We start from the raw sequence: 21,179 nt of genomic DNA on the forward strand, positions 1-21,179 counted from the left end.
GGAAAAAGTTACTATAAATGTCTAAAACTGAACTAACTTTTCTATTACTACAGAGATTACCATCATCTTCTCAGTAACCCAACTTTCTGACTAGTCTCCCCTCTTTGTCTTCTCTTACTCCTTCATCACACATCTTTCACTCACTTGTCCAATGATCTTCCCAAAACTTGGGTCTGATCATATAACTCCCCTACTCAAAAAAGTATAGTGGCTTTCTAGTACTTTCAGGAATAAATCTTAACTCCTCTGTTGGGCTTTTAAAGCCATTTATAAAGCCCCTTCCTACCTTTCCAATCTTTTTACACCTTATTCCCCTATATGTATTCCATGATACAGTGACAGTGATCTCCTTGCAATTCCTTAAGTACACTTCACTTCTTGACTGATCATTTTATCTGGCTCTCCCTCCCACAGCAAGAATGCTTACACTTTTTATCTGGATCTTCCTACTTTTCTGTTTTCCTTCAAGTCTCAGCTGAAGGCCCATCTTTTGTAATAAATTTTCCCTATCTTCCTTAACCTTAGTGACTTCCCTCTGAGATTCTACAATTCACCTCAAATAGCTAGCTCCCTCATTAGACTATGAACTAATTGGTAATGGTAGACTCTTATGTGTTGCCTTAGAATTCTTAGCCTTTAAGCACAGTGACTAGCATAAAGTAGGTGCTTAAAAAGTACTATTTGACTAACAAGAATATAAAGAATTTTTAAAAGATAATACAAAAATAAATAAATATTAAAGTATCAGGGGAAATGAAAAGTTATTATATTGTTATTTATAATCAATATCAATTAGACAAATCTCAACATTTTAGCAGTTTCCTTTAAGTATCTATATTGGTTGGTACAAAAATTGTTTGGTAGTACATTTTGTAAAATTCAGTATCTATGCCTTATTTACATCATAGTTAATTCTAAAATCAACAAATCATTAAGTTCTGATGTTTATCTCTTTTCCTGAAAGACCTTAAGAGAGCTTTCTGAGAGCACTACCATGTCAAGGTCACAAGATTAAGTGAGCAGTGATGATAGTAAAAAAAGTTATGTCTGTATATTCCAAAGGGTTTTACTAAGTTACTTAAAATTCCAAAAACATAAATAGTATTCTTTCTCTACAATGCATCCATGACAGCTAATTTCAAAACCCAGTACTCTAGGGCAAGCAAGCCTTCCCATCTAATCAAGAGCCTTTGTTACTGACAAAAGAGATTAATGTATAGGAAACTACAAATATCAAGAGATGTTTATTGTCTGATACATTACCATACTTTTCTTTTGGGTGCATATACAATATATAATCATTATAAAAACATTTTATTTCTATTAAGAAAATATAAATCATATGAAGATGTAAAATGAACAAAATTATTTTCAAAGAAAAAAAACCACTGACTTAACTATATTGTATATCTACATAAATCTCAAAGTCTTTTCACTTTCTTCAATAACATTTAAAAATAAAATAAACGGACTTAAAGCCCATACATTATTTTATAGAATACAGAAAAATATAAACAAAAATCTTCCAAACTGAGGGGCACGCTCAAAAAAGACACATCAAAAGAATCTTGAGATTTCCTCACTAGTTTAATAATGTACTATCTCCAGTGATTGCAACAAAAATGCCTTAGATGTCTGCCCAAAAGCCAGATGTTACAGTTTAAAATGTACTTTATATAGCTTGGTATAGATTTCATAATTAACATGTAAATAAAGAATGACAGAATGAGATAATTTTGCTGTAACCTAAGGCATTTGTTATAAAATAGTGAACATTTATAAGTTTTGTAGGCTAAATAGCAAATAAAGATACTTTAGTAATAAAATTTATAAAACACACACACACATACACAAAGAGTTTCATATGTGTATATGTGTGTTTTTCATGAACAAAATGCAAAGTTTTTTTCTTCAGACTTTGGGAGGTACTCCAAAGTAAGTAAAGGGCCTCATTTAGTTTCCCAACTATTGATTGTGTTCTTTATTCTTAATCACTTCATTATTTCAAAAGATCTATGATCTTATTAATGTATTCTCTCTCCACTTATATATCACAATCCCTCTTATATTTCAGTCATTGATTTCATTAGTTCATAACAGGCAAAAAAACATTTCCTTGGAGATATAATTTTGTTGATAAACACCTCTGAATTTTTTAGTCTGACCTTTAGATGAAAATTTGTTATCAAATGTTTGTAGTCTTTTCATTTTTGTAGACTGTACAAATTAAGCTCTGTCAGCATTGCCTTTGAACATTTTGTATTTATTCACATACCAATGAAGTTTCTCATTAAGCTTCTACCAAACTAACCATATATTGAATGATAACAGTATTAAACTAAATTTACCATATTATTATTGTGTAATTTGTTGCCACAGAATCTCAGTTAGTAGTGCACTGCTTTTTAAAGAATTTAGTCACAATTTCTGAAGCCAATACCTTTCAGAGAAATAACATCTATATGGGCCACTGAAAACTTATCTACATATTTTCTGCCTATGCCTTCTACACAGTTCCTTAATGTTCCAGAAAAACAAATTATTCCCCTATCAAATCTAATGCATCACAAAAAGTATACACTTAATAAATGTTTATTGATAGTGATGATAAAAGATTCTACAGATTAGAGTATTAGTAAAAAAAAAAACTGTTCAAATCCTGAAATGCCTTTCAACTTCCTATCAAAAAAAAAAAAAAAAAAAAAAAAAAAAAAAAAAAAAAAGATCACTTTCCATAGGGAGACATTCACAGTACTCTTCAATTTTTTAAAAAAGATGATTGGAAGGAGAATTCTAGAGAACCACCTAAAAATTAATTGAAATAATTAACAACTTTAGGAAAGTAGCAGTATACAAAATAAGGCCCATATAAATCATCAGCATTTCTATTTATAAACAACAAAATCTAGCAGCAAGAAATAGAAAGAGAAATTCCATTTGAGATAACTGTAAACAATTATAAAATATTTGAGAGTCTACCAAGACAAATTCAGGAATGAACTAAATATGAACTAAATTACAAAAAAAAAACTTTTTATACAAATAAAATCAGATCTAAACAATCAGAAATGTATTAATTGCTCATGGGGAGGTTAAGCCAATTAACAAAAATTATAATTCTGCCTAAATTAATCTGCTTATTCAGCACCATATCAAACTACCAAAAATTATCTTATAGTGCTACAAAAAAATTCATTTGTAAGAACAAAAGATAACAATATCAAGGAAATCAACAAAAACAGGAACAAAGAAATGAAGGAAGGTGGTCCTGCTGTACAAGATATCAAAATGTATCATAAAACTGAAATTATCAAAACAATTTGGTACTGGATAAAAAGTAGAATGATGGATCAGTAACATACTTTAGATACACAATATATTGTAAACCCAAAGATCCAAGCTTTGGGAACAAAATTCATTGGCAAAAACTGTTAAGAAAACTGGAAAATTGTATTCAGAAATTAGACATAGACTGTATCTTGAACACTATACACAAAGATAAGGTCAAAATGGATATGTGATTTACACAAAAATGGTGATACCATAAGCAAATTAAAAGAACATGGGATAGTTTACATGTCAGATCAGTGGATAAGGGAAGAATTTAGAACAAAGCAAGATACAGAGAGAATTACAAAATATAAAATGGATCATTTTGATTGTATAAAATTAAAAAGTTTTTGCACAAACAAAACTAATGCAATCAGTATTAAAAGGAAAGGAGAAAACTGGGGAAAATTTTACAGCAAGTATTTTTATCAATAATTTCTCAAATTCCATAGAGAACTGAATCAAATTTACAATATGAATCATTTCCCAATTGATAAATGATCAAAAGATATTAATAGGCAATTTTCAAGTGAAGAAATCAAAGTTATCTATAGACATATGAAAAAATGCTTTAAATCATTTTGATTAGAAATGCAAATTAAAACAACTTTGAGGTACCTGCCATCTCACAACTATTACATTGAGTGATATGCAAAAAAGGAAAATAATGTTTATGATTAGAGGATATGGGAAAACTGGAACACAAATGCATTGATAATGGAGTTGTAAACTGATCTAATCATTGTGTAGAGCAATTTGGAATGTCTATACCCAAAAGATTGTGCATATCTTTTGATTCAGCAAAAGTATCTAATAAATATCCTTTTTAAAAAAGGAAAAGGATCCATTTGTTCAAAAATGTTTATAGCATCTCTTTTTGAGGTAGCTAGGAATTGGAAATTGAGGAAATGTCTATCAAAGAAATGACAGAACAAATTCAGGTATATGATTGTTAACAGAGTATAACTGAGCTTTAAAAAATGATAAGCAAGGTATTTTCAGAAAAACTTAGAAAGAATTGCATGAACTTATACAAAGTGAAATGAGGATAACCTGGAGAACATTGTATACAATAACAGCAATACTCTATGATATAGAACTGTGAATTACTTGGTTATTTTCAGCAATAAAATGAGATTCAATAAAATCCCAAAGAATTGATGATGAAGCAAGCTATCTGCCTCCAGAGAAAGAAATGATGTCTGAATATAGATTAGGGATTCCTCCTTCCTTCTTTTCTTCCTTTCACAAAATAGGTAACATGGGAATGTTTTACACAATTTAAGATGTGTTACCCTATCAGATTGTTTATTGGCCCCAGGAGGTGGCAGGCAAAATGGGATAGAATTTGGAAGTTAAAACTTTAAAAAAAAAATGAACATTAAAACAATTTTACATGTAATTGAAGGAAAATCAAATATTATTTTTAAATTTTGCTTTTAACTCAAGAATAACTCTAGGAATTGAATTCAAATTCACTAATCTATTAGTTTACTAATACAATTCTCTTCCTTTTTCTTAAAAAAAAAATTAGGAAGGTATCTGATTGCACCACTTTTTTTTTTTTTTTTTTTTAGTATCTTCATAAGAGTACTGACCATGATTATTAATCCAAATTTGCCTATTTCTGGGATCTATTTCCAGTTCTCTACTTCAGTTACAATTCCCTAGTAGCTGTATATAATCTAAGATTATCCTCCTTAAAAAAGAAAGCAGCAGTCAGTCAAGAAGGCAGAATAGGTGAAAGAAGTATAGCCCAAATTCTCTAATACAAGCCCTCTTGATTGATAAATCAAATAAAGAATCACAGTGAGTAATCTTTCTAGCCAAGAAAACTGGGAAATTTATGCTGCAATGGAGTAACAAGAAATCCCAGAGGGAGAATATAAAATATCTCATAGTAAAAACAACTGACCTGGAAAATGGATAGAGGACAGGTAATTTAATTGAACTATCAGAAAGCATAACCACCACAATCACCATGGTATCACCTCTCACTGGAATTACTGAAACAGTCTATCAACTGGTTTCCTTACTCAAAGCCTCTTCAATTTATCCTCTACCGAGTAGTCAAAATGCTACTTCTAAAAGTACAGAATTGATGATGTCACTTCCCTGTTGAAAAACTTCCAGAGACTCACTGTTATTTCTGGAATAAATACAAATTCATCTGATTGGGATCTAATGCCTTTTAGTCTGTGACCAGGTCATTTTTCCTGGACTACCTTATATCTCCCTTATTTCCTATATTACACAATACAAGTCAAACTAGTCTTCTTACTGTTCCCCCAACACAATGGTGCATCTTCTGTGCTCAAAGTGAATGCTTTTCTACTTTGCCTCTCAGAACCTTCAATATTGCTTCAAATTTCAGCTCACTGCCATCTTCACAAGAGCCTTTTGTGATCTCTCCAGGCACAAAGTGCTTTACCTTCCCAAATCATCTAGAATTTATTTTGCATGTTTTAAATTTACTTAAATACATTTTGCTTCCTAATAAAATGCAGCCTCCCTGAGGGCAAAGACTTTTGTTTTTTTTTACAACACACAGTACCTAGCAGTATAAAGCATATGCCAAATGCATAATAAATGCTAAGTGATCTGTCAGATCTGCCATACAAAATTTCAGGCCTAATGGCATGCTATGGGCATATTGTCCAAAGAACAACCTGGCCAAGTAAAGAAAGGCATTTCCTCAGAAAGTTAATCTTTAGGGCATGAATTTATTTAACCACAGCACATCTCAAGGAGTCTATTTACTAAGATATTGAGGGAGTGCAATTTTCATCCATGAAGAAAATGTCCACAAAAAAAAGAAAACAGATAAAGCCGGAACCCATATACTATATGTAAAATACCATGGTGGAGGCAGGGGAAGGGAACAAGCTTAGTAGGCGCTTACTCTGTGTCATGTTCTATGCAAAGTCCTTTACAGATATCTCTTTTGATCCTCACTACTACCCAAGGTAGCTCATGCTATTCTCATTTTACAGCTTAGGAAACTGAGAAAAACAGAAGTTAAGTGACCTGCCCAGGTTCACACAACTACCTAAGTATTTGAAGCTAAATTTGAACTCAGGTCTTCTTGACTCCAAGCCCAATGCTCTATTCACTGCACTCAACCTCAAACAGTAAGGCAAACCAAACCAAAACTAAAAATCCCCTCAGCCACCAGGACATTGCAGGACAACAGGTCAAGACTATTCTGATCATCATCTTGATGCCCCATCTCCACTTCCTTCTTGACCCTCAAAACAATTAGAGAGTTAATTCTGCATTAATAATACTAAAGACCAGTCTTTTCAATTGCCTGCTAGTCTAAAACATCATTATATAGTATTAAAAGAATTAACATAATTAAAAGAATGTGACCTTAATCAGTATAAGGAATTTTTGGAGTGGGCTCTCTGCCCCATGACTCAGTTCACAACTCATCCTTGACTTAGTAAATAATAAAACTTAAGGAGTTGCTTGACTTAAGGAGAAATTGAGTAGCTTGCCCAGGATTTAGGAAGTAGTAACAGTTAACATACAGAAACTTGTCAAACTGAGCTGTCATGAAATGATACAGTAGAATAGTCATAATAGTTAGTAATATTTCTTGGGGTATATAAATAAGAAATTACTTCTGAGCAAAAGAAAAAAGGAATTAGATGCTATAATTAAAAATAACATATATCATTCTGAAGTTTGCAAAAAGCATTTTATAAATATTTTATACAAGCTTCTAAATAACTCTGAGAGAGATGATACAGATATTTTTGTGAACATTAACAAATTAGTAACTTGCCCATGGTCACTCATCTAGGAAGTATGAGAGGTGGGAACTGAACTCCGTCCATTATGCCACGGTTCTCAAAAATATGCTTTGTTTTATATCTTGGATTTGGAATCAAAGAGGCTAAATCATACGTATGTCTTAATAAAGACAGGAAGTGCTGGAGTTAGGATTTGAGGCTAGGTAGTTATGACTTCAGATCTATTTTTGTGTCTCAAAAGAATAATGAAGCCACAGGTTCTTTGCAACACTTCACAGAAGAAAATCTTTATGATGAATCTATTTTTTTCTTGTATTTGAAGAATTGTTAATACTATAGAAGAATGAATAGAAACATTTCCATGAAAAATTAAAATGCCTTCTTCTAAAAAAGCCAGTTTGAAAAAAAAAATAACTTACATTAAAGAAAAAAAAAAACCTATTGTTTTTGTAAAGGAGAGCATTAGGTAAAGCATTATAGATTGATACAAATTAAATAAGCAAAACAGTAATATTTAGGTTTTTAGGTCATTCACAAATCTTGAAGCATGATTTGAAAGATAAAGATTAAAATACTCGTATTTGAGTCTCTGAGAAGCTGGTATAAGAAAGCTTGATAAATTAAAATCATGGGGGCAGCTAGGTGGCGCAGTGGATAGAGCAGCACCCTTAAATTCAGGAAGATCCGAGTTCAAATTTGATCTCAGACACTTAACATTTCCTAGCTGTGTGACCTTGGGCAAGTCACTTAACCCCAGCCTCAGGGAAAAAAAAAAAAAAGAAAAAAAAAAAAAGAAAATAAGTTATGTGTTCCAACTACCTTCAGTTGACAAATGAGAAAAATAAGATCAAATAGTTAAATGATTAATCCTAAATTTAAATCATGGAACAATTTCTAGGGGAAAACAAACAACTGGCAATACATTTTAAAAATTGCTTTCCAATAAGTATAATTAGCTTTGTCATATTTTGCTTTTCTAAAGATTGATACTAGAAACTCACCTATGAGATACAGCTCCCCAAGCCCCATGTTTGTTTGTGAGAATATTAAGAATCTTTTGCTTCAGCTGATTGGCTGTGACATGATCCCGATGCTTAGCAGCACTGATAAGATGGTCACACATCTTTTCTTCTTCTCTTCGGTCAGCAGCATATTGGGCACACTGTGACTACAGAAGAACACAACAATTTACAATGATTAATTTTTCTACTGTTATAAAATAGAATTATATTTCGACCACAAATAAAAGGTGGAAATAAGTAACTCTATACAAAGATTCAATTATTAATGCAGATTTTTTTTTTCTTATGGATTGGATTTTTCTTTTTCTTGTGCTCAGATAAACAATTAGAATAACTCACATTACAGGACTATGAGATTTCGTAATCCTTTTATTCGTGACAATTTCATCAATTGCTATGCCTTGGACTAGGAACTAGACCTTGGAACACTTAACTCTTTCACCTCCAAGTATCTACTCTAGGGCTCCTGTTCTAATTGGTGACATAAATCAAAACCATAAGATTCCTTGGTCTTTGCTTTTTAAACTTAAAATCTAATGTGGTTCAGTAGGGGAAAAAAAAAAATTATCATACTTCCTTATTTTGATCATTATAATTTCATTCATGTGAGTGAGTGCTCCTTCCAAAACTAAAAATCATAAATGAAGGATAATATTACCCTGTCAGCAATATTATAGGAAACAAAAGCCTAAGGACAAAGAGAATGGATTTTATATTGGATATAATGAGCTTTCTGTGCTTCTGAAAGGGGCAATTTCTAATATATAAGAGACAGTTGGAAATTTGTCATTATACCTCAGGAACCAGACTAGGGCCAAAAATATATATATGGAAATCATCTGTACAAATCAAATACTTTCACTTTGTGACTTTAGTTTGTGTCCTCCTGTGAATTTTCAAGTGGAAAATCATGTTCTTCTTCACTAGCACTTATTTTTTCTAGAGATTGGTATGCTATAATCTTACTGGTAGAATTTTTTTTTTACTTTTATTTCAGGAAAAACTTGGGATTATCATTAAAAGTACCATATAAATCTAGCTAACTCTCCTCTTCATATTCAATTCACTATCTGCAGTGTTTGTCTGCAGATAGGGGTGGAGAACCTTTTTTCTGACAAGAACCATTTGGATAGCTATAACATCATTTGTGGGCCATACGAAATTATCAACTTATAGAACTCAAGCAGTGGAAGGTTATTATACCTAGCTTTCAGTTCATCGTCACCTGCAGCTGCCTTAGCAAATGATTCTGCCAGCCTTATGTTATCCATCTCTAGTTTAGAACATGGCTATTCATTATTAGCCTTTGTAGAGTTAGGAATTTACTTCGCTATACAATCCAAGAACTTTCAGGTCTTTTCAAGGCCAAAGTAGTTCAAGTGCTACCTTGTACAGATACATTTTCAGAATCCCTCCAGTTGTTAGAATTTTCCTTCTTTTTGCCCCTTGTACTCCTACCAAATGATTTTGCTTTTTCTATATATTTCTAAATAAGCTTTTTGTTGTAAATACTTAGGCATTTAATATTTCTGTGTATGCAGCCCATTTACTATTACAGATCACTATTCTATCTTATTACTTTTGAAAAGTAGCCACTGTTGCAATCTGTAAAGGGTTAATTCATTTTTCAATTTATCTTCTTGTACAGGGAAGCACCAATTAGTACAATGATCTGCCTCAGTAATGAGGTTAATATTTCATCAGTTCATTGGACAGTAAAATTAAATTTTCATTTTTCTTTCTTAACAATTACAGAGGCTAACAAAATGAATGTTAACTATGAAATTACCATCATAAAATACATCTGACTTTCCTTCTTTATATGAGGTTTATAAAACAAGCTTTACAAAATTCCCACAAATATTCTTTTAATTTCTTAAAAGAACCTTGATTCATATAATTACAAAATCCAATATACAATAATGCATGCTTTAAAACAAGGGTAAAACATACATTCATGTATTAAGTCAGTTGTAGCCTAGAGAAAAACATGTAACAGTTAAGTTTAAAAATCAAGTTACAATTATTGAACAAAACCTAGAAACAATATACGATATTCATTTTTCTTAAGTGAGATATATAAGTATATAATCTATAGCTAATATTTCCAAAAGTTCTAAACCATCGTATAATCTTCACAGTGACAATGGAATGATAAGGGACCTACATTAAAGCACTCTAGATGTTAACTAAGTGGTAAACCTTATAAATATTATCTTTTTGCTTTAAATTTCATCTTAGGGGTTTTCATATGACAAATACAATTAAAATGTATATATTCTATAAAACATCTTGGTTTTCTTACTGGAAAAGAAGATTGAGTTAAGGCTAATTCCTTTAGGGAATTTAGTTAATATTCCAAATCTTATTTGCTAACAGAAGCTAGAAATTAATTGAATATTCTCATTTTGTTTAGAGTTCTGACAGACTGTATACTTAAATATATTCTTCAAAGAACAGATAACTTGATCTTTTCTTGTCATCTTAGGTTACTGCATCATATCCTGATAAAGATCCAATGTTATTTATTGTTAAGGCAATATGAAATTTCAATTTGATATATACTTTATTGTAAATTTGCTTTTTATCAAAATTTAAAATATCTAGTATACAGATGGTGATAAAGTTGTTGCAGAACCATATGACAAGTACCTGATGTCTGGACTGAAAAAGTGAAGTAAAGGTTAAGTGTACTGAAAACAACAACAGATATCTCTGCGTCTCATACTTTACAGCAAGGTCAAAAAGCAGAAGAAATAGTACATCAGGCTATAAGTTTGAGAGAGCTGCTGCACTTAGATAAGAACCTCATTAAAACTAGAAATGTGGTCTCCAATTCCCAACCAAACCATACTTGTTGGTGCATGTTATGAAAATAGCACAGCTTTTTTTTTTTTTTTTTTTTTAAATTCAGTATGATAGTTCAAACCAATTGTAACACAAGCTCACCCAAATATCTTAGATACTAATATGAGAAAATAATAAATTTGGTTTCATAAAAGGAATGCAGCAAATATTGCCTAATAAAATATTTAAAAATAATGAATTCAGGAGATTTTAAATGGAATACATACTAGATTATCAGTACAAATGGGGCAAATAATGAAAATGTAAAACCACAAAAGAAACAAAAAAACATTTTAAAATATTTTGGGTATTCTTATAAAAACTGAATTTGAATATTACATCTTACTTTACATTAGAGGTGAAAGGCATTTTTCAAACTATTCTTAGAGCTTAATGATTTTGACAACTAAATGACAAAATAGCAATGCTTTAGAAGTAATCTATTAGATAATACACAAGAAAATTAAAATGAAATTAATGCCATACTGAATTAAATACTGGATTGATAAGTAGGACAATTTGTAGAATGGTTAATAAAACTGTTAGTTCTTTACTATTACTACTATAGTACTATTTACTATCACTCCATTACCTTCATCATCTTTCTAGTGGTTTGGAAAATCTGGCAAATTAAAAAATTACATTAAAATTTATTTGCATTTCCCTAAATAAAGTTAATAAATTCTGTTTAAATATTTGATCTTCTGCTATATCACATTATTAAACATTCTGATTAAAGTATATCTTCAAGTTGAGAATATTCTCCTGGCTTTCATGGGAACAGATGAGAAAATAAACTATCTATTTTTCTTTTTAATTAAATTTTTTTTAATGCCTTCAAAGAATTTTTTCTTTCTTAAAAATAAGAGAACAATCACTTTTTTTTGTTGTGTTATATGTAAGTAATGTCTGTCTAAAACAGAAAAGGTGAATTTCCATCTCTTCTCAAAAACTTACCTCAAATTCTGCATGTTTGTGCACATCCTCAGCCCTCTGTCGATTCAAAATAAACTCTGCTTCATTGGCAACACGCACTATGTGATCTTTCATAGCATGACACAACAATCTGAAGTAAAAAAAAGTATTTGATTAACTTCTGTTTATAGTTTTGACTCTTCCAAATTCTTTCAAGAATCAGAATACTGCAAATATTAAACTATCATCCAAATTGATTAAACTATTAAGCAAAATTATTTTTTGTGTTTGTTTCTATTTCAGAGTACTTTTAAAACAAAAATATACTAATGAATTCTTACATAAATGTGAAAATCATAATAGAGCTTGTAAATACAATTTCAGTTAATGAAATTTGTTTTTAGAAAGATTTTAAATTGAAGAAAACGAAAAGTTTTAAAGATGTCTAACAAAAGTGAGTGGCCTTATAATTTCTTTATTAACTACATTAAAACAAAGGTCTGATTATTATTTTTAGGGATACTATAGAAGAAATTTCTACACTGAAGGGGAGGGTAGAATAGATGATCTCTAAGAGGGCTGCCAGTTCTAAAATTCTATAGTTCTTCAATTCCTGAGAAAAGGAATAATCATGTAAACTTTGACCAAGATAACTTTAATCATAAGTGAACAAATGACTCCCAATGGGGACTGCTTAGTATCAAACAGGAATCCCTACAACAATAATGTTCTATAATTATACAATCTAATTTTGTAATCTCTGCAGTATATTATGTAAATAACTTTTCCCAGAAAATTATACATACTCTTTTGAGTTGATTTGATTTCATTGCATTTTCTTATCAATATTTTGCTATGATGGACTATATTTTAATATTTCTAAAGTGATTTTCAGTATCTGGTTTGTATTACCTATACATCTGATAGTTGCATAATTTCTTTGTTCCAAATTAGTTATGTAAGTATTGAGAAAAATTAAGTCCAAGATAGTTGTCAGTAGAAGTCTTTCCAAAATCTATGTCTTGTCTGACACAGAATTAATTACTCTATGATGAGATTTGGGTTAAATAACTGCCCTGTCACTCTTCATCTCATGAGAATGGTATGGGCAAGTATGACAGAGGCAGTACTGACAATCTTTGACAATAGTAGGAAATGTGAAACAGCAATATGTGCCAGTAATCTCTCAATACTAACTGAAAATGATATAAGCATATTCCAGTGGGAATTCTCTCTAGCTTTTGGGAAAAATAAAGATAAGGGCAGTAAAAGATATTAAGTTATTATAAAGATTGAAAAAATCTTTTACAATTATAATTTGTGAAAAAATAAAATTATATCTAAAAAACTAAATTAAGATACCAGAATAACTAGACAGAGAGAATTTTAATCCTAATCACCTGAAATTATAAAAAAAAAAAAAAAAAAAGAAAAGAAAAGAAAAAAGAAAATTGTAGTAAAATACATTTCAAAGTCAGAGGATTTTTCACTGAAAAATACTTTTTCATAATTTGCAAAGAAACTCAACAAGAGTCACAAAAAAGATTTTTCAATATTTATATTTAGAGTTCCTGGATGGGATTCTGGCATTTTTTTTTTGTCAGACTATTGCTGTATATAATAGAAATTTAATAAATTTTTGTTCAGTTGAATAGAAGGACAAGGAGAACTTAGTGGGACAACTAATTCTCAACTGCTAACAGTTTGGTCAATTAACAGAGGCTAGTTTAAGAGAATGACAAACTTTGAAACAATTGAAAAGACCACTTTCATCACCACTACAGGGGCAAAATGCATAATAGTTTATTATAAATAATTTCTAAGAAAGTCCCCAAAATGTAGATTATGTAACAAGCATGTGTAGTTGTCTGGCACACATTGTGCTATGCCTAGAGACTTATATAAGGAGCATATCTTATGTGCCAGGCAACATGCTAAGTGCTTTACAAAAAAAAGCAAAAAACGTGGCCCCTAACTTCAAAGAGCTCTTATTTGAATGGGGGAAGAGAATAAGCAATTGGCTATAGATCTAAGATTTGTGTATAACACATGGAAAGTAATCTATATGGGGAACATGATAGTAATAAGGAGGACTGGAAAAGGCTATGTGCAGAAAATGAGATTTTAACTGAGTCTTGAAGGAGGACAATGAAGGCAGGAGGTGTCAGTAATGGATGGAAGAATGGAAGGAAGAAAATAAACAGGGAAAGGAAAGAAGAAAGGAAAGGGGAGGAGAAGAAAGGGAAAAGAAGGGAAAGGGAGTGAAGGGAAAGAGAATAGGAAAGATTCCTGACCTCATTTAAGTTTTCCTTGCTACAAATATTGGAGTAGTCTGCCATTTCCCTTTCCAACTCCTTTTACAGATGCTGAAACTGAGGCAGACAGGGGACTTGTCAGCTAATAAGTGTCAGACACTAGCTGAGTGACCTTAGTTTCTTCAACTGCAAAATGGAGGCACCTACCTCATAGAACTGTTGTAAATGAGATGCATTTGTAAAGTACTTGACAGAGCGTCTTGACACATAAGAGATGCTCATGACTGTAACTACTGAACAATACTAAGTTCCTGACTTTAAGCTTAGCACTCTATCCACTGTACTAGCTGTCTCTAGCTGTAGATTTAGCTCATCTTGATTAAATAGACATTGTTCCAATGGACCAGCAGGCCATCTGAGGCAATTCAGTAAATAGGAATGCCATCAATGAATCCATAAGCATTTATTAAGTTCTTACTATTTACAAGTCAAAAAGTTAGGCAAGACAAAAATAAAACTGTTTCTGAGCTTAAGAAGCAAAATTTCTACTGGTGCAGATAAATATGTACACAGAAGTAAATATGCATTTAAGTGGTTTGAGGAGGAAGGGTATTCACAACAGGAGGAAGGATATATGGGAAGGCTTCATATGAAAAGGTGGTATTTAAGTTGTATAACAATAACAAGGGATTTTAAATAGTATAGTAAAGACATAGCACCATCTGAAACAGGACAATCTGAAGGCTCCAAATGTATAGAGATAGGATTTGGAGGCTATCCACGAAAAACATCAAGGTGAATTTGGCTGGACCATTAAGTAATATGTAATGAGACTGGAAAAGTAAGCTGGGCTCAGGTTGTGTCCCTCCCCAAAAGAGGGGAAGGGCTAATATTTAATCCTAGAGGGAGCTCCTGGATTTTATTGAGGAGAGAAATAACATGGTCAGACCCATGGTTAAGGATCTGTAGAGAATATGAATTAATGAATTCTTCCCTCCTCACTATCTCCCATCACACTTTTCCTCAGTATCTTCTCCTTTCATCCTGTTTCACACTAAGAGATGAAATAAATAAAAGTTGAAATGAAATAAAAGTTTTAACACGTACAAGTACATGTATGAGTGACCCAATTCCCTCCTGTTTTCTTCAATGGATCGCCACAGACCACATCATCCCCACTCTATCATTATTATTCTTCAGTCTCTGGCTGCTTGTTAAATGCCTAAAATACTTATGTACTCATTCTTGAGAAAAAAGAAAAGAAAAGAAAAGAAAAGAAAAAAAAGTCTAGCCTAATCCATTATTCCCTGCATTTAACACATATATTTATTCTCACTTTCTTGGGTAAATTTCTCAGAAAAAGTTATATAACAGATGTTTTTTTACTTCCTTTCTACTCACTCTCTTTTTAACTCTCTGCAATCTGGCCATTAATTGCATCAATCAATAGAAATTGCTCTCACCCAAGTTACCAATGCTTCTTAAATGCCAAATATAATAGCACTTTCTCAATCTTTATTCTTGTTCTCTTCACAGCTTCTGTCACTATTGATCACCCTCTTTTCTCTCTATGTTTACATAATACTTCTAGTTCTCCTATCCGTTTGATTACTTTTTCCAAGTCTTTTTTGCTTGAATTCACCCAGTCATGTACACACTGACTCACATTAGTACGTAATGGCATAAGCCTCCAAAGCTCTATCTTCGGTCCTCTTTTCTTCTTCCTCAATACTATTTTCCTTGATGATCTCATAAACTCCCATTTCCATACACACACACACACACACACACACACACACACACACACACACACACACACACACACATATACTAGAGTACATTATTGAACACAAAATGGATCATTTTGATTATGTTAAGTTAAAAAGGTTTTGTACAAACAAAACCAATGCAGACAAGATTAGAAGGGATACAATAAACTAAGAAAAACATTTACATTCAAGGGTTCTGATAAAGGCCTTATTTAAAAAATAGAGAGAGAATTGACTCATAAGAATTCAAGCCATTCTCTATCTGATAAAGGGTCAAAGGATATGAACAGACAATTTTTAGGTGAAGAAATTGAAACCATTTCTATTATATGAAAAGATCCTCTAAATTACTATTGATATAAGAAGTGTAAATTAAGACAACTCTTGAGGTATCACTACACATCTCTCAGGGTGGATAAGATGACAGGAAAAGATGATGTTAGGGAGGATGTGGGAAAACTGGGACATTAATACATTGTTGGTGGAGCTGTGAACTGATCCAACCATTTTGGAGAGTAATTTGGAATTTTGCTATCAAACTGGGCATATCCTTTAATCCAGTAGTGTCACTACTGGGTCTGTATCCCCCCAAAATAGATAAAAAAATGGAAAAGAACCCACATGTGCAAAAAAATGTTTGTAGCAGCCCTTTTTTAAGCAGCAAGGAACTAGAAACTGAGTGGATGCTCACCAACTGGGGAATGGCTGAATAAGTTATGGTATATGAATGTAATGGAATATTGTTATGTAAGAAACGATTGGCAGGATGATTTTAGAGAGGCCTATGGAGACTTACATGAAGTGAGGCTAAATGAAATGGGCAGTACCAAGAGAAGAACATTGCACCCAGCTACAAGAAGATTATGAGATTATCAACTTTGATGGACTTGGCTCTTTTCAACAATGAGGTAATTCAAGCCAATTCTAATAGACTTGTGATGCAGAGAGCCATCTGTACCCAGAAAGAAGACTATGGGGATTGAGTGTGGATCACAACATAATATCATCACTTTTTTATTGTTATTTGCTTGATTTTTTTCCCTTTTTTTGATTTGATTTTTCTTGTGCAGTATGACAAATGTGGAAATATGTATAGAATAATTGTACATGTTTAACACATATATTGGATCACCTGCTGTCTAAGGGAGGGGATGGGAAAAAGAAGGGAAAAAATTTGGAACACAAGGTTCTGCAAGGGTAAATGTTGAAAACTTATCTTTGCATATATTTTGAAAATAAAAAACTATTATTTAAAAAATGTTTGCAAGTCAGATTTATCTTAGGAGAAAGATTTGACACAAGGAAACCAGTTAGGTGGCTGTAAAAGTCCATAAAAGGGGCTAAACTAATGTGAACTGTGAAAGGAGACCAGGTGGGAGAAATATTGTGGAGGGAGAAATTAGATATGTGGGATGAGTGAGAGTGAGGAGTTAAAAAAGAGTGAAATTGACTAACCTGCTGATTAGAAGAAGGCAATAATGAGGAAGTTGAGAAAGTTTTGGGAGAATGATAATAAGTTCTCTTTTAGACATACTGGGTTGAAATGCCTAGTTAACACCTAGTTTAAAATGTCCAGCCAGACAGTTCATGATGTAGGATTTAGAGCTCCAAAGATAGTAGGACTAGTTACATAAATATAGGATTCATCTACATAAAAAAGATACTTAATCTGGGCTGGCTAGATGGAACAGTAAATACAGCACAGGTTCTGAAGTCAGAAGGGCCTGAATTCAAATCTGAACTTAGGTAACACTTCCCAGCTGTTTTACCCTGGGGAAGTCATTTGACCCCAATTGTCTCACCAAAACAAACAAGTAAGGAAATAAAGGAAAAGATATTTAATCCTTGGAAACTAAGGAGATCACCCAGTGAGAATATAGGGGGAAAAGAGAGGAGAGGGCAGGAAAAGAAGGATGAGAGCTATCTTAAGGTATTTGGAGGGCTAGTCCTTTAACTAGGAATTAGGCTAGTTTTGCTTAGTTTCAACTAAAAACAATCACTGGGTGCCAGTTAAAAGGAGGAAAATTAAGGTTTGTACATCTTAAAGAAAAAAATAACCACAGACCAAAAGCCCAGTCAGTTGTTTTCACTGTTCCCATCATTTCTTATTTCTTCAAGCTTCTATATCTCCTGCTCCAGCCTGAGGCATTAGAATATTTTTATGGCTGCTACCCTTTCTAAAACCTGGTTTTTGGAATTAATTTATGACATTATTTCATTATTTAAAGGAACTGAGAGCTAAGAAGTAGACTAATGTTAAATTTTAAGAGGAAGGAAATTTGTGGAAGAGTATAAAGACTGGGGAATATGAAATGGTGATCAAAATTATTTATATACAAACACATATACATATATAATTATGTATATAGAGAGAGCATATTTATTGTGGCTGTGCATATACATATATGGCATATACAGAAACCTCATAATGTAGATGTATATCCACTAAAACTTCTTTTTATTTCATGAAATATTAACAAGTAAACACCTTGAGTAAGAAGAAGAGAATAGAGCGCTGGGCCTGGAATCAATAAGATTCATCTTTCTGAATTCAAATATGGTCTCAAGTCTGAACCTGGGCAAGCCACTCTTAAATACCCTTCATTACCCTTCAGTTATCTTTGACAGAAGTTAGCTAAAAGTTCAGACTACAAAAATTTTCTTCAATTCTAGCCAGGAAAAAAAAAAAAAAAAAAAAAAAAAAAGGAGGCAAGGGAGACAAAAGATCCCAATCCCTGGCTTCTCCAGGACTTAGCACAGGGTAATTGCTTAATGATGTTTATTTATTGATTGCTGTCCTTCATTCTTGGAAAGGACCAAAATTGATATCACTATGTTGGAGTCAAGTGAGTGTGTTTCAACTGTGGCTAATCAGACCAATGTGAGTTTGTTATGTTCTGCCACAAGCCTCAAACAAATAGTCCATATGAACATTTGGGGTGGATTCTCTAACTTTGCACATCTCACGTTTCCTTCTGGGCTAACTCAATTATGTTTTGCTCACAGAGCACAGCATCTTCTCCAATGAGGACATGCCATATTGGGTGGTCCTTGTGCCATTGTCTCCCATGTCATACAACTGATTCTAAAGTTTTTAAGAGACATGTTGAGGATGTCCTTGAATCACTTTTTTGACTCTCTTGTGAGTGCTTGCTCTATGTGAGTACTCCATAAAAGTCTTTTTGGCAAGTTTACATTTGACATTCAAACGATGTGGCAGCCCTATAGAAATGCACTTCCTGAAGTAGAGTTTTAATGTTTGGCAATTTAGTTCAAGAAAGGATTTCATTGTCTGGTATCTTATCCTGCCAGGTGACCTTCAGAATCTTCCTAAAACAATTCAAATGGAAGTGATTCAGTTTCCTGAAATGGCATTAGTATAATGTCCAGTTTTCAGAGGCATACAACAATGAAGTGAGCACAATGGCTTTGTAGATCTTCAGTATGGTAGTCAGTCTAACACATTTTCTCTCCTATGTTTTTCCTTGGAGCCTCCTAAACATTGAGTGAGCTTTAGCAATGTTTGTGCTAACCTCATTATCAATGTGGAAAACTCTGAAAAGAATATTGCCAAAGTAAATGAACTTATCCACAGTATTCAAAACTTCTCTGTTTGCTGTAACCAATGGTCCTACATATGGAGGATGTGATGCTGGCTGATGGAGCACCTGAATTTTCTTGCTGTTAACTGTTAGGGCAAAATTAGTTCAAGCAGCAGAAAATTGACCCATGTTTTGTTTCCTCTCAGCTTAGGAGGCTGCATTGAGTGGATAATAATCTGCAAATAAAAAATCATGCACCAATACTCCTTCCATTTTAGTTTTTGCTTATAGCCTTTTCAAGTTGAAGAATTTACCATCTCTATGGTAGCTGACTCTGATGCCATGTTTATACTCACTGAAGGCATTTGATATCATGGTTAAGAACATTATGTTAAAAAAAAAAAAAACAGGAAAAAGCACACAGCCTTGTTTTTACTGCATTTCCCAGAAATATTGAGAGTACTGCACATTGTCCAAAACTCAAGAAAGCATGCAATCATGAAATTGACCTATTATACTGATGAACTCCTGTGGGCAACTACATTTTGACATAATTTTCCATAAGCCCTCTAGACTGAGAGTGTCAAAGGCTTGGTCAGATCTATAAATGTTGTATAGTATATAACACACTGGGGGCTATTTGTGGGCCAAAGACCTATATATGATGCACCTCAATCACTCAGTGCTGATGAAGCCACATTGATTAGTGATAAGGACATGATCTTAGAGAGATGGGTTAAACATTTCCATAGTGTTCTCAACAAAACATTATCAATCAAGGTTAAAGCCACTGAACATTTACCTCAGGTTAAAAATCAATCACTCCTTAGCTGAAGCTCCAACTAAAGAGGTTTTGAAGACCATTAGGCTACCTTTGTGTGGCAAAACACCTGGTGCTGATTCTATTCCAGCTGAGATTTACAGTGTGTGTGGGGGTGGTCCATTGTTCATATAAAAGTTGACTGAAATTTTCTATATTATATGGCAAGAGGAGATTACGCCCCAGGAGTTCAAGGTGCCTCCACTGTCCATTGTCCTGTGACAATCACGGGGAGGCTACTGATTTTCAGAGCATTCAACTTAGAACATTCTGGAGGATACTTTCCTGACCATCCCCTTTTAAAACCAGCTACCAGGGACCTAAGGAGTCAAGAAAATCTGTTGCTGAAATGATGGCAGAGCCTAGAAATGTGAGATAGGCAATAGTTCATAGGTCATAGTTCAGTAGTTGTTTGGAGTCTCTCTAAAGCAGTTTCCCAATTGGTAATGACTTTCCAAAGGAAACAGATCTCATCTGTCCCTGGGAGTCAGAGAAAACAGGGAGCAAGGGCTGGAGACAGGGGATAATAGGGCTGGATCTTTCAAAGGGAACAAATTAGTGGTTTTTAATGCCAAATTTCCAGCAAGAACATCTAGAAAAATGAGGACAATGTTTCAGAACTATTAAATCTGACCTAGAAAAGGTAATGAACAAGCATTTGAAGAAAAAGATACAATTCTGTGGATAACAGTACCCTGAAACAAAGGAAAATGAGTCAGAATCATTTAAAGAAGGTAAAGAAAGTGCAAGTAATTCTGCAAGGTCACTTGAAATAATAATAAAGCATCTCTATCAACTTCCATAATAATTAAGAACAATCAAATAAATAAGAATAGCAAACCAATGACAATTAATAATTGGAGCTCTTCAAGTATAAGTAAATCAATCTGATTAAAAACTAGAGAATTTAGAACAAAAAGA

The 21,179-nt window shown here is 32.7% G+C and overlaps 1 protein-coding gene across 1 annotated transcript in view; it reads right to left on the minus strand.

Moving 5' to 3' along the window:
* The window catches only part of NBEA (neurobeachin), a 699,286-nt gene that overhangs the window by 310,406 nt on the left and 367,701 nt on the right, over nt 1–21,179 (minus strand). Inside the window, 2 exon segments of the mRNA XM_074303499.1 lie at nt 8,090–8,256; nt 11,915–12,023. Of these exon segments, the coding sequence (XP_074159600.1) occupies nt 8,090–8,256; nt 11,915–12,023 (276 nt within the window).

Source organism: Sminthopsis crassicaudata, chromosome 3 (genome assembly GCF_048593235.1).
Source record: "Sminthopsis crassicaudata isolate SCR6 chromosome 3, ASM4859323v1, whole genome shotgun sequence".
Classification (NCBI taxonomy): domain Eukaryota; kingdom Metazoa; phylum Chordata; class Mammalia; order Dasyuromorphia; family Dasyuridae; genus Sminthopsis; species Sminthopsis crassicaudata.